This window comes from Xenopus laevis, chromosome 9_10S (assembly GCF_017654675.1).
Source record: "Xenopus laevis strain J_2021 chromosome 9_10S, Xenopus_laevis_v10.1, whole genome shotgun sequence".
Taxonomy (NCBI): Eukaryota; Metazoa; Chordata; class Amphibia; order Anura; family Pipidae; genus Xenopus; species Xenopus laevis.
The window spans coordinates 65,742,420-65,757,278 of NC_054388.1; the positions used below are offsets into that span (position 1 = coordinate 65,742,420).

Consider the following 14,859-nt stretch of genomic DNA (forward strand, 5'->3'; position numbering starts at 1 on the left):
ATGAAGCTTGGTATAATGGCTTTGCCATGCTGTTTACTGTAGAAATGCATTAATGGAAAAGGCTTGATGTTGCAATAAATGCTTAACATATTTAATACATAAACTAAGGTGTTTGATGCCATTTAATCCCTTGGTTAAGGTATGCAATGTACCTTAATCCAGTCAAACCCTTTACTCTTCTATTTAGCATATGTAGTTTACCAACATTTGAGTAAAGTGTTGCTTACCAACAATGTTTACATCCCATTTGGCTTCCTCTGCCCCTTAGGACCCCTCCATGGAGTACTAGTTCCTGTGGGATTTGCTACTATCTGCAAGGTTTAGATTACAGCATTATTGGGCACAAAGCAACCCTGCACTTAACACCTGCCTATGGCTATGTACAAAGGAAATGCTTATTTTATGACACCTGCCTGCTGCTTATTAATACAGTGCTGCAGTGACACTGTGCATAGGAAGGCTTAGCTGCTGTTCTCTATACTGGGAGCAAAAAGAGCTGGACCAGAGGGCATGTTGCAAAGTGCAAGAAATGTGTGCCTTTCATTGCACTCTTCTGGGAGATGTGTTTCAGAATTGTAGTTCACTTGCTGCTGTTGCATTAGAGCTTTTAAAATAAATAGATAAGACAATGGAGTAGATGACAGCAGGAGTCTAAAGACAGTGAGAAGATTGAGAGTTTTGAACTATTTAACCATACCTCCCAACTGTCCTGTTTTTTGCGAGACAATCCCGATTTTGACAGCTCAACCCGCAGTCCCGGATTGTTACTGAAACATCCCGACTTTCTCTTTGATCTCCTGCACTGACCAGACAGAAAAAGATAAAAAGTTTCTAAAACCTAATTGGCTTTTGGCAGAGAACCAAGAATACCTGGCAGGTTCACTTAGATACTTTTGAAACAATTTACGATAAGCAAAGAAACAATTGTAACTATTTAATAGTCTCTTGGAGAAACTGTGACTTGCAGCTTAAAGGGCAATTCACCTTAATTAGCAAAACTGTAATAACACATAAAACATGACCCTAAAACCCCCAAAAATATGTTCCAACTTTCCATAAACTGCCAAATTTTGTAAAATGGACATGGTAATTAGGGGGTGTGGCCATAAAATGGGCCACTGCGTGCGGCAAAACTCTTTGTCCCTCTTTCCATTTTTAAAATGGTGGGAGGTATGGTTTAACTGATTTAGCTTTGATTCGGAAATGTACATTTGAGCAGTTTCTGGTGAGTTATCATAACTGCACAAAACCAATTTCACATTCTTCCAAAGTATTTAGTTGATTTATATCTTTCATTTGAATTTCATCATAATTGTTTAGTGATACTGAATGATAGACTAATAGTAAATATACTCTGCTTTTGTGCCATATTGTGTATCATATCACTACTAGATCCATAATCCATGTATGTATAATGATGGAATAGCTATTTTCTAAGGAGAAAAAAAATATTTTTATATCCATGGCAACCTCTCAGCTCCCAGCGCCCAGTTTTGGAAATGTAGGTACATGCTTCAAATAGGAGGTATTCCTTGTTTCCACACTTTTTGGATTTAAGCTTCCTATTCCAGGTAAACATTTGGTCAAGCTTCACTTAGCACATAAATAGATTATAGATAACCCTCATCTAGTGACACGTGTATTCAGGACTGTAAATAATTTGTGTTCATTTTTTCAGGCTGGGCACTCCATCCATTACATTTTGTTTTGTCATTATCTTTTCAGGACTTTGGCATCATGTTTCTTCATCACCTCGGTACAATCTCATTGATTACCTTTTCATACGTGAATAACATGGTGCGAGTAGGTACCCTAGTGATGGGGCTCCATGACATGGCTGATGTTCTACTAGAGGTGAGATGATAAAATGATAGATTCCTTTATGTGTAAGTATCCATGAAAAGGTTTTCACTTGGACCTTTATGGAAGTAACGTGGAGGCACTTTGTGTATGTATTGCTTCTAGTTCGCAAGTTTCATTCTTATGTAATTGGGCAGTATTGGCCACCTGCCCTTCAGAAAGCAATTAAACCTGCAATGAAGTAGCAACTTCCTATCTTCCTGCACGACATAACCCTAAAGGTGGGTGTACATGCGAGAATAAAGCCAGCAAGTTTCCAGATGAATACCAAATGAGCCAGCCAAATCTAACTATTTTACTGGCAAATACCAGCTGAATGGACCTAAGGGTTCTGAATGTCTCTGATATGGCACCTGTTGAAAGGCTATATGTGAATCTGTAAAGATGTGTGATCTTCTTGTTAGGTAATCAAGCTGAACGGGTAGATATACCCATCTTTCTCCAACTACCTCTGTCTTATTATCATGAAGTGCAGATATTATATAAAGTAACTAAGCTATTAGACATCATCCGATTTTGCATTTCCATCTTCTGTTTAATCTCAAGGCTCTTTGCAAATACTATAGCATTGTTAAAGTTAAGCAAAAGACTTCTTCATTTGCTTGATATTGTTCAGCAACCCTGTATCTCTGCTCCTGACTCCAAATATTCCGTTTACCAACTGCTATAATGTTTTTCTAATGAGCATCCATCTGCCCTTCGGATAACCTCCACCCACTCTTACAGTATCTTCCAAGCTGTTTTATGTGTTTTAAATTCACTGCCACATCCTGTAGTCTAACTGCAGGCATTCCCATGTTCCCCAACGACCCATTTTATCAAGGACAGCCGTATCAATAATAAACTATTTTATATACTACTCAAACATACTAGGGCTCATTTATCAACACTGGGCAAATTTGCCCATGGGCAGTAACCTATAACAACCAATCAGTGATTAGCTTTTTAAAGCCAGCTGCAAGCAGTACAATGAATGCAGCAATCTGATTGGTTGCCATGGGTTACTGCCCATGGGCAAATTTGCCCAGTGTTGATAAATGACCCCCAGTGTTTCTGCCTTCTGTAGGTTGTAGTCTCTTACAGTGGGAAACACTCTGTATTTCATGTCATTCTGCTTGCCTTCACTTATTCAAGACAGCAAGAGACAGGAGCATCAACATTGTTGCCTCATCTAATGCAAAATAAAATTAAATAAAGTCTCACCAGAAGTTAAAAAATCGTGAATAACATTATTATGCATGCTTTAACTCTTCCATGGTGGGTTCCATGACACAGTGAGGGAAGCAGAGTTATTGTTTGATACCTGAGATTTTCAAGGAACCACCACAGGGATAATGTCTACTAAACTGAAGTAGGGCATGGAGGTGTGATTCTTAATATACCCCAATACATTAGTACTAGTGTGTCCCTTCAGCTACATTTTCTTCACCTAAGCATACCAGACCAAGAAGCCGCTTGTACCAAAACGTAGAATTACTTTTTAAAACTGTAATTAATTTTAAGGCCTTGTAGGTGATATTTTCCACATAGCTACATGGTGCCTTTTTGAGTGTCATAAATCATATAAAGTTTCTCTTCATGTTCTAGCAAAATACCACCATCTCCGCCACCATGGTGAGAAATCCCTAAAAACTAAACCAAAATGAAAGGATTTGATATAATTCATAGTGAATGCCAACAATAAACTAAACGTACAGTAGGAGTGTTTCATGTAATACTGCTGAATTATTTCTGGGTGCTTAAAATTATTCTACAGAGCAAATGTTCATTTAAGCATGTGTATGTTTCCTCTAGGCTGCAAAAATGGCAAATTATTCAAAATGCCAAAAATTATGTGACCTTCTCTTCGCCCTGTTTGCTTTGGTGTTTTTAATAGCAAGACTGGGGGTATTTCCCTTATGGTAAGTCTTCTGTTATTTTGGCTTGTATGTCCTACACAGCCCAATCCTGTGTTCTGTAAATAGAATCCGTTCTCCTTTACATCTGCAAAAGCCTTTCATACTGGTGTTGTTTAACCCAGTTTATCAATGTTCAGCAAACTCTTCTATAGCTCCAAAGCCAGCTGAGAACTTAAAAGGGAAGTTCACCTTTACTTTAACTTTAAGTGTGATGTAGACAGTTTTGCATTGAGTCATCCTTTTATATTTTTTTAATTCTTTAGCTCTTTGTTCAGCGGCTCTCCAGTGTGAAATTTCATCAGCAGTCCGTTGGCTAGAGCCCAAATTATCCTAGCAGCCAGGCAGTGGTTTCAATGAGAAACTGAAAGCTGAATAGGAGAAAGCCTGAAAAGAGAGATGAGTAATAACATGTACCAATAAAAGTATAATTGTCGTTTGATGTCAGGGTCTGTAACCCCTACTGCTAGAGAGAAGAAGAAGAAGAATTCAAAAAGTATAAAAACTAATTGAATAAAAACTAAAATAGGAAACGGTGAACTACGTATGTAATGGATAACAAATCTCCAAGGAGAACTTTGTTTGCCATGTGTCCACTCAGCTCCATGTTATTTGTCTAAGGGGTTCTTGCACAAGAAATTTAACACATTTGTTTTTCAGCACTGCATCCAAAGAGATCTGGGTTTATATTGATACATCAAAATTACTTTTTTATCTGCCTGTGTTATATACTGGAATAGCAGTTTTGACCACCTTCTTTGGAGAGCAGAGGAGTTTAATGTGACAAGTTAAGTTTATGGGTCCTTTCTTATATACTGTAGTTTTGTATTAAAATGTGTGAAAAGTTGTATATCATATATATATTGTATAGGTATGGGACCTGTTACCAAAAATGCTCAGGGCCTGGAGTTTTCAGGATAACGGATCTTTCTGTAATTTGGATTTTGATACCTTAAGGCTAATAGAAAATCATGTCAACATTACATAAACACAAAAGGCTGTTTTTGCATCCGATAGGGATTACTTATTTCTTATTTCAAAAATTTGGATTATATGGATGAAATGAAGTATATGGGAGACAGCTTTCTGGATAACTTATTTCTGAATAACAGATCCCATACCTATATTATTAAACTATCTCAAGCTGTATTTACTGTAAGATTTTTATCAGACTGATGAAATCCTGTACCAGTTTCAGGGAAGGTGTAATTAAGATATGATTTGAAATACTTTGGCAACCTTTTGTCAGTGACATGTGCAACAAAAAAAATGCTGGTGACTTCTCCTTTTTTTTAAAGCTGATTGCCTGCAAAAGTCCTAACTTAAACTTTTTTGAGTTAACATTTTTCCCCAGACATTTGAGGGCCATGGAACATTCATTTTACAGTGGGCTCATGTGTAGGGCATTCAAGCATTTGCACCAACATCTCTAATAAAGACGTCCATACAACTTTAATGTACCCGTTCTATTCAAATTGACCTATGTGTAAGATCACTAGCGACTTACGATAGGCATAAACAAACACTAGCGAATCTTTGCTATGAAATGCTAAAGAAGTATCTCTGGTGAGATGTCACGAAAAGAGCCGAACTTGAAGTCCCAAAGCCGCGAAAAGACCCAAAGTCACGAAAAGAGCTGAACTTGAAGTCCCGAAGCCACGAAAAGACCTAAAATCATGACAAGAGCCGAACTTGAAGTCCTGAAGCCCCGAAAAGACCGAATGTTGCGAAAAAAGCCAAACTTAAAGTTCTGAAGTCGCGAAAAGACCGAAGTCACGAAAGGAGCTGAAGCCACAAGTTCTACTGAACACCAATGTGTGTTTTTTTGTTTTTTTAAAGCCTTAGTCACCAATGTATTATTTTAATACTCTATAGGCCCCTGCCACCAATGTTTTTTGTTAAAATATTCTCTTGTTATTTTAACTTGTAAGGGGGGCCTTGGCGCCAACATTTTTTTTAACTTATGGGGGGCCCGACCACTAATGATTTTTAAAAAACTTTTATGAGGGTCCCTGGCATTAATGTTTTTTTTTAACAACCCAATAATAGTGCTTTATCCAGTTCATTTGGCAGCACTGCGTAGAGACGGGGTAGGAGGTTGGTGGTACCTGCCAAAACCCAAAATGTCCAAAGATTGTGGTTTATTCACAATAAACAACCTTGGTTACATCAAGCGACATAAAGTGCTATGGACCCCTGTACCCAACGCCTGCCATAGGCTGTGCCTTGTGCCAGTTTTATAACTAGTGCATAGGGCCCTAAGGGCTGCAATGGAGGGGTTTGAGACCTTGAAAAGAAAAGTTTGCTCCACTGTAGTTTTAAAATATGTAATTTTTTTAAACTAATATATATTAAAAGAATAACCTCCAGAACTGAAAACACATACAAATTGGGAATATTTTCAGATACATGTTAGGATTGTAGATTCCCTTTAATGTGTTATGTATGTGCTGGTAAAGTGCAGTGAGATGTACAAAAGACTGTTAGGAAATAATTGGATTTTTTCCTGTTGCAATCATTTAGCTACAGAGGCTACTAGTAGGGGGGTTTATTATTACAGAATAATATTTTTATGATCAGTATAGATATACTGTAGACTATAGAGCATGCAGTACATGCATCTTGTCTGCTGACTGACTGTTAACCTTTCTTACATTTTCCCATGTTTATTTTTCAAATAAAATGTGTGAATTGAGCTAATTAATTCACATTACTGTTGGTTATTGCAAGCAGTATATCATACAAATTGTTTGCACAGTCTATTTAATACCATTACTGTATTTTTGCAGCTCAAAGACAACATAAATTGCTGCCTGCTGTTGTGTTCCTATCAGGATTCTTCATTACCGGCTTTTGTGGTTGAGGAATTGCTAATCAATATAACTGCTGTATTATCTGCAATTAGATTATAACTTGGCATCATAGATGCTGCCGAACAGCTTTTAATGCTTGCTCCCTGCACAGAAGTGCCACCTAGTGGTTTGAAATCATAATTTTGCTTACAGTGAAAATATCAGGATGCATTCATGTAATCATATCCTAAGAAATCATTTGAGATAGCTAGCATGCCATCTGATTTCTTTCTTTATAGATCATGAGTCCATCTACGCTATGGACTATTATCACTCTTTTCAGTAAATAGTTTCAGTAAATACATTCACTCTACTTAATTCTTTAAATCTTTTCTTCATGCCATACATACATACATCACCCTATTCTTTGTGCAGGTTATACATACATAATACATTCATATATATACTCTACAGGTCACACCTCCTGCATACTGTTTTCACACATTCATTTTGGGTTGTAAAAAAGCCTTAATTCCCTATAATAACAAACGTGTGTGAAAATGGCTTATGTTGGTGTCAGGGCAGTAGGCCATCAAGAACAGGCAGTAAGGACCAAGATGGAATTAGACATGGGAGAACAGATTGAAGGGGTCTTATCAATGGGGTTCAGCAGAATTGTTTCCAAAAGAGTATAGTCAAAATCAAGACAAGAATTAGTAATGGGATTATCAGACTGAAGTGTTAGAAATTAGAAACTATGGGGAATATTTATCAAGGGTCGAATTTTGAATTGAAAAAATGTCGAAATCAAAAAGACCAGCCGAAATTAAGTGATAGTTTTTTTTTGGTCGAATAGGTCCATATTCGGGCGAATTAGAATCGTACGAATGGAAGCAATATGGCATTCGATCGAATTCGATTCAAGGTTTTTCCCAAAAAAAAACTTAGACTTAGTCCACCAATTGACTCCAAATAGGTTCTAGGAGCTACATGATAAATTTTGATATTCGAATTTTTGGATTTTTTCAAATTGTTATCGAATTTGGACAATTTCCTAGCTTGAAATTTGAATTTTTTTCAATCGAAAATTCACCTCGACCTTTGATAAATCTGCCCCTAAGACCTACAATTGGGTGAAATGATTGTGTGTCAATTTCTGTGCCAGTAGTGGTGGTGTGAGGTCACCACTATGCTCCAAAGGATTAGTCCGACTTGAAGTGCAGAGGCTATCACATATATGCATTTGGCTTTAAAACTGTAACATTTCATTAATTTGTATTTAAATGTGAATATAAAGCACAATGAACAGGACACATGCTTTACTGCATCCTTTAGCTTGTGACAAAATGCCAAGGCCTATATCCTTGTTCAGTATCATTGTTTAGTTATATTCAGTTGTTCTTTACCATTCTAACAAAGGATAATATGGCTTTTTTTTTTTACAGGATTTTAAACACTACATTGTTTGAGAGCTGGGAAATTGTTGGTCCTTATCCCTCCTGGTGGGTATTTAACCTACTGCTGCTGCTTCTACAGTCCCTACACTTATTTTGGTCATATCTCATAATCAAGATTGCATGTAAAGCAATTTGCAAATGCAAGGTAAGGATAAATCTTTCGATTAATATTTTGTTTTTCCATTGATGATATCACCTTAAACTTAATATTACCGTTACGGTCCCAGCTCTCCACTTAATGCAATAGAAGCCTCCATGGAAAGTCCTGCCTGCTTTGTTATTCCAGCTCCCTGTTCATTGTTTATATAGATCTACTATTCTGATGTCCTGTTACAGTGTAATACTACTAGCAGGCCCTATTCTAGATAACCATAAGATAACTGATGGGGTGCAGGTTGGCAGGGCCATGACTGTAGCATCCTATTGTGTTTTTAAAAGTATGTCATCCTTTCTAAAAATAACATTCCAGTCTTATTTGCAGATGCAAGAGTTTCATTCCTTCTTACCCTACATAATTATCTTACTCTAGTAGCTGATGAGTTTCTGTGCTTTTTAAATTGGGCCACCTAGCATAGAGAAAAGGGGAGGTGAACGGCAGAGTTTTGGGAAAGGTTTTCATCCCATAGCCACTGGAATTTAGTTCTACAACTAGAAATGTCTACTAACCCTCTCAAACCTAGACTGCTCCGACATAACAAATTCCACCTCAAGTGGGCCCTAATTGCAATTAAAGTTTTACCTTTATTTATGCATGCAATGCAACTCTAAACTACTGGAATTTAGAGGCTAAAGGGTTATGTCAAGGCTATATACTTCATTGTGTAAATTGAAAACAAATGGAAGGTAATCCTTGTATACAATCTGAACAGGGAATATCTCCCAGATAAGCAATTAGTATTTTGACAAATTATATCCCTCGGTCTGTGTTTTGGGCATTGAACTAAAGAACTGTATTTATTTATATGAAAGTCCAGCTATTATTTGCTATTTGCACCCTGACCTATCCATGTGTGTGTGTTTCTTTCTGCTGTCATGGAAGATTGGAAAATGGAATCCTTTGCATGTAAGTCTCATGAGGATATTACAAAATGTTCATCCATTTCAATTTTGTTATGACTATGTTTTTTTGTACCAGCTCTGGTACACATATGATCATTGGTGTGTGCAGTTACTGGTTAATAGGCTGATAAATGAACATTTAAAGCCTTAAATGACCACCATACACTTAACTGTACATTTTTCACTATATTTATGCTCAGTGTAGGGAAATACCTGTGCTCTTTTGTAGAATGTATCTGTACAGGCCGTAAACAATCTTAGTGGGGTATTCCTGTTAATTCTATTTCAGTTCAGTCTGTAACCATCCGTGCCACGAATGCTGTAATGCCCCTCCACTCGGTCACAACCTATGTTGCATTTTTGGAATAGAGGTGTAGGAGGGCTATGGGGATGATGATGAAGGCTGCGGCCATCCAGCCCTCTGGTAAACTGTGGCAGTCCCTTTTTCACCCTTTGATAGATGTGCCCCAAAGTAATAAATCGTGTTCTTAGCTGGAGTCTCATATTGGACAGCTTGTTTGATAGACTTTACAGCTCTTGCATGAATAAGTTAAGCCTTTAATAAGGCTCAGGTATAATTCAAAATGAAACAATTGGTATGCTTTTCTTAAATTCAGCTTGGTTTTGGTTATATGCCCCCCTGGGCTACCTAAAACCTGTAGCCAGGATTATTTTCATTTACATCTAATGGGTAAAGCAGAGATGTCTCTGGGAGTTTTTTTTTTTACATAACCATGGTACACGCAGTTACCCTCTGGTCATTCCAAGTATTTCCCAAACAGTGCACTCAGCTCCATCCCATACCAGTGTTGTAAATGTGTGTGACTCCAGTTGCTGAAGAGTAACTTGATTATTTCAGTAACAGTACATCATTTTTAATTATATATATATATATATATATATATATATATATATATATATATATATATATATATATATATATATATATATATATATATATATATATATTCAGAAAGAATATTATTCTTATGATTTGAAGATTATATTAAATCATCATTCTTGTAATAGTTCTCCTTTAGTAAATAAAGTGCAACATATTTAACGTTAATAAACTGTAAATTGCCTTTCAAAATATCAATTTCTATCTGTAACAGGTATCAAAGGATGACCGTAGTGATATTGAGTCCAGCTCAGATGAAGATGACTCAGTAAGCTGGACCAAACACTCCCAGAATCCTTCTTCCAATGGCACCAGTTCTAATGGAATGAACGGATATCTCATGGGTGCGGCTGTTTCTGAGGAGCACTAGCTCACCAACTGCACAGAACCATAAACTCTTTGCAACTGGATAAGCTCCTTCATAGATCTCCACATCACAAAATAAATCTAGGAATAAAAATGCATTCAACTAGTGCACTGCCGGGTTTTATTTTCTTTTGTTTGAGTTTTTTTTTTTTTTTTTTGGTGAATGATGGAATATCTGTCAATATGTGTAGGCGTGTGTATTGTTCCAGAAACTGGCACTATAGGATAAGTATTTTCATAAGTCTGGATGCTATTTATTTTTATATTTGTTTCGAAAAAAAAAAATGTTAAAAAAAAGAAAATTGCTAATTTTTACTTGTTTTTTTATTTTGTTTTTTGTTGATTTTAAAGCTGATATAATAAGTTTACATTTTAGCTTACAGTATTTTAAACACTCTATCTAATAGTTTAAAGGGCAAACATGCTTCAGATGTACAATACTGTGCATACAGGATGTCAGCAAATATAAAATTGAATTAAGGAAAGAAGGGAGAGTTGGATGAATAAGATACAGCTGATAATTATGCAGGGTTGGACCTCTCAATTCTGTATGTGACCCAGAGTGGCTTGTGCCTTGTGGGCTAGGCTGGAGCTGTTATTTTGTGGCAACAAGTGGACCCAGAAAAAACCTTTTTGTGTGTTCTGTGAGAGCAAATACTTCCACTTAGAGCCTTTATATAAGTGCTTTCTCAAGTGTCTTTTAAAGGGGATGTACCGTATACCTATACTAATACTTGTTCTTTTGCTCCCCCATCTCTCAAAAGTAAACATCCCAAACTTAATTATAGATGGAATAGATGAGAATCATTGTTAAGGTGACCCTGCCAAAGGAGCAGATCTTTACCCTGATATATTATCCACCGGGCTAATCTGATTGCTCAGGCCTTGCTCAGGCCAAAACAGTCAGATTAAAAAGTTGGAAATAGGCATCGATTACAACCACACCAGCTAACTGATTTGGTCCTCGATCCGATGGGAAGATCAAACCTGCCCAGTCACCATCTGCCCGATTTGTGGACTGATATTGGTAGGGGAGGCCCATTGGAGGGCTCCATGCATTGGCAGATAAGATGCATAATCTGTCTAAAGGTGCTGAATCACCAGTTTAAAGCTAGCCCTTGTATAGCCAACTTTACCAGATATATGTTATTGATCTCATTGTTTTTTTTAAATATTTTGATAACTGTGTAATTTTACTTGTTTATATCTGACTAATATGGATAGTGAGTATAGCACTGTCTTGGATCTGCAACAAAAGGTATTTCATGCCTTCTGGGAAAAAAAGTTGATTTCATTTAAGCCATACCCCTTTTCTAGACTTCCAAGGCAGTTGATAGGGCATTTAAATGGAAATTTCATTAGTACTGTCGGTAAACAACAATGCTTTGGACTGTGGCACCATTTGATAACCACTGGTAACCAAATGACTTCTTGTTATGGCTCTGTGCTAGACTTTTACATGTATGTGCAAGGAAGGAAATGTCTATGAGATGTGGTGAGTTCCTGAATCACAATAAATTGTATTCCTGTTTGGGAAAATAACCTTAATTCCATCAACTGACAAGCTGATGATAGGTTGGTTATATAATAAAGTCACAAAATCTATCAATGGACTGCAGAGAAAAAGCTTATCAGTTCATCCACTGTCTTCTATTTACATATAAAAATGATCACTAAAGTATTTCAGAGGAGTAACTGCATTCTTGTCCTTGATATGAGCATTATTTTACATTAAAACCCCTCCAGTCTACTAAAACTCAGGGGTGTGGCAACTACTGTATATTATTAGTGGACCTTATCCCATTTTGAAGGCACTTCTCGAACAGTCCTTTGGACTAATGGCTTTTTTGGAAACTTACCACCAACTAATGTAATTCCAGGGACTGAGATGTTCCAACATTGTTGGAAGCCTCCTCCTTAAAGTGATACTGACACTAAAAACTACTTTTTAAACTATGAATGTACATTATGGGGCCGATTCACTAAGCTCGAGTGAAGGATTCGAATGAAAAATACTTCGAATTTCGAAGTATTTTTTGGGTACTTCGACCATCGAATGGGCTACTTCGACCACGACCTTCGACTTCGATTCGAACGTTTCGAACGAAAAATCGTTCGACTATTCGACCATTCGATAGTCGAAGTACTTTCCCTTTAAAAAAAACTTCGACCCCCTACTTCGGCAGATAAAACCTACCGAAGTCAATGTTAGCCTATGGGGAAGGTCCCCATAGGTTTGCTAACCTTTTTTTGATCGAAGGATTTTCCTTCGATCGTTGGATTCAAATCCTTCGAATCGTTCGATTCGAAGGATTTAATCGTTCAATCGAACGAAAAATCCTTCGATCGATCGAACGAACGTTTAGCGCTAAATCCTTCGACTTCGATATTCGAAGTCGAAGGATTTCAATTCGAGGGTCGAATTTCGAAGTATTTTTAACTTCGAAATTCGACCCTTAGTGAATCTGCCCCTAAAAGTTACCTATAGGTCATGTTGATCATTTTTTGCTGAGAGGTTTGTTTTTGTAAGCAATTTTTAGTTGAAGTTTCTAAACCTGACTGTTTTGCCAACTTGACTGTCTCATCTCAGCCTGTCAGTTAAAGTTTCTAATGCTAACGGACTCCAGCTGCACAAATATGGCAGCCCCCTCATAGAGGAACATGCGGCATCAGACAGGTAATGTAAAAGCATTGTGCAAATACTTAATATGGCAAAGTTATAAGTTGCTTTCAAAGGCAATATTATGATAGATGTAAAAAAGAGTGTCAGTATCTCTTTAAATTCCTGGATGAAGGTGCAGTCTGTCAAGTAAACTGTAAAAATGTTGCAGATAGGGTCTTCAACCCGTTATTAGTATCTGAGTCCATATGTATTCAACAAAAAAGCCCATTACAACAGGGATACTAATAAAGCACAGGCTACAAGGCTAGTTGTTCATTTCAGCGTATATGGGGACCATATAGAAAATAGTCTGAATTTATCATGGTTTCATTTCTGTATGAGAATTAATAATGCTCATTATCTTTTTAGAAATTACTTAAAATTAACTGCTACACTAAAGCAAGCTCCAAATAGGCTTTTACCCCTTAGAGGTAAAGGATCTTTTGTGAGAATCCTGCCTGTTAAGGGGAAAACAAGAAGTCTCACAGTGCTGGAAGGCAGGATTCTCACTGGAGAACCTTTTTTGCATCTGTAATATGTTTGGTTTCTGCTTTGGAGAGCTGGGGATTGTTATTGGTCTTGTTCAATTAATTTACCTTTCCAAACTGGTTTTCTGACAATCTATCTTTGTATAAACATATCAAGGTTTTTAATCATGTTAAAATTCTGAGCCAATTTTCTTAAAGTTTCAAGCAGATATTGGTATTTGCATAGTGTACCCTTATAAAGCTCTGTCTTTACAGATCCTACAAAACCTAAAGCCAAGTTAGATTTTGCATTCTCTGTCTTTACAGATCCTACAAAACCTAAAGCCAAGTTAGATTTTGCATTGCAGTCTTCTATTTCAGATGTCAGAACTTTGTTTCTGGTGCGGGGCACTAGTAATTTGATTTATTGCAGAGTAAACAATGTGTTCAACATTTTAAGCAGGTCTCAACTAAAAGATAGCATGCTAATTAGTAGTTATAGGGGTAAAATCTTTGGTTTAACCAAATTGAAATTGAAACCCTGCTGTTATGCTCTGAATGGCTTATTTCGGAACGCAAGTGCTAAAATAAACGGCACAGCTTGCACATGATTTACTAGTGCAGATGCAACCCAGTGTTCTCTTTGGTTAATTTTGTGCAAGCCATTCTTACTGAGTTTGTGTGAGAATGTCGTATTTCCATTGCACCACATCAGTAGCCCCGTCAGGCAGGATGCAGTTCCCAGGATGCAAGTCAGTTAGTAAATCACCTGCTAATGCTGGTATTAAGGCAGTGAGCTGTAAAAGACACCATATGCACAGTATTTTCAGTATACTAAGGGGCCGATTCACAAAGGGCCGAATATCGAGGGTTAATTAACCCTCGATATTCGACTGGGAATTAAAATCCTTCGACTTCGAATATCGAAGTCGTAGGATTTTAGCCGAAATAGTGCGATCGAAGGATTATTCCTTCGATCAAACGATAAAATCCTTCAAATCGAACGATAAAATCCTTCAAATCGAACGATTCGAAGGATTTTAATCCAACGATCGAAGGAATATTCTTCGATCAAAAAAACTTAGGAAAGCCTATGGGGACCTTCCCCATAGGCTAACATTGAGTTCGGTAGCTTTTAGATGGCGAACTAGGGGGTCAAAGTTTTTTCTTAAAGAGACAGTACTTCGACTATCGAATGGTCGAACGATTTTTAGTTCGAATAGTTCGATTCAAAGTCGTAGTCGTAGGTCGTAGTAGCCCAATCGATGGTCGAAGTAGCCCAAAAAACACTTTGAAATTCGAAGTTTTTTTACTTCGAATCCTTCACTCGAAGTTAGTGAATCGGCCCCTAAGAGAACCATGGAACTACCACCTCTGAAGGTCCTCCCAAGCACTCATAT

General features: G+C 37.2%; 1 protein-coding gene across 3 annotated transcripts in view; it reads left to right on the forward strand.

The window, feature by feature from the left end:
* The window catches only part of LOC108702983 (ceramide synthase 6), a 74,870-nt gene extending 64,434 nt beyond the window's left edge, over nucleotides 1-10,436 (forward strand). Inside the window, exons 7-11 of one of the 3 annotated variants that reach the window (XM_041578534.1) lie at nucleotides 1,726-1,854; nucleotides 3,655-3,761; nucleotides 7,993-8,149; nucleotides 9,044-9,067; nucleotides 10,179-10,436. In XM_041578534.1, coding sequence (XP_041434468.1) covers nucleotides 1,726-1,854; nucleotides 3,655-3,761; nucleotides 7,993-8,149; nucleotides 9,044-9,067; nucleotides 10,179-10,334 — 573 coding nt within the window. In that variant the 3' untranslated portion in view covers nucleotides 10,335-10,436. Of the gene's footprint in view, nucleotides 1-1,725; nucleotides 1,855-3,654; nucleotides 3,762-4,415; nucleotides 4,619-7,992; nucleotides 8,150-9,043; nucleotides 9,068-10,178 lie in introns of those variants that run through there. The other 2 variants (XM_018238845.2, XM_041578535.1) reach the window with 2 other exon arrangements.
* Nucleotides 10,437-14,859: the final 4,423 nt, after the last annotated feature.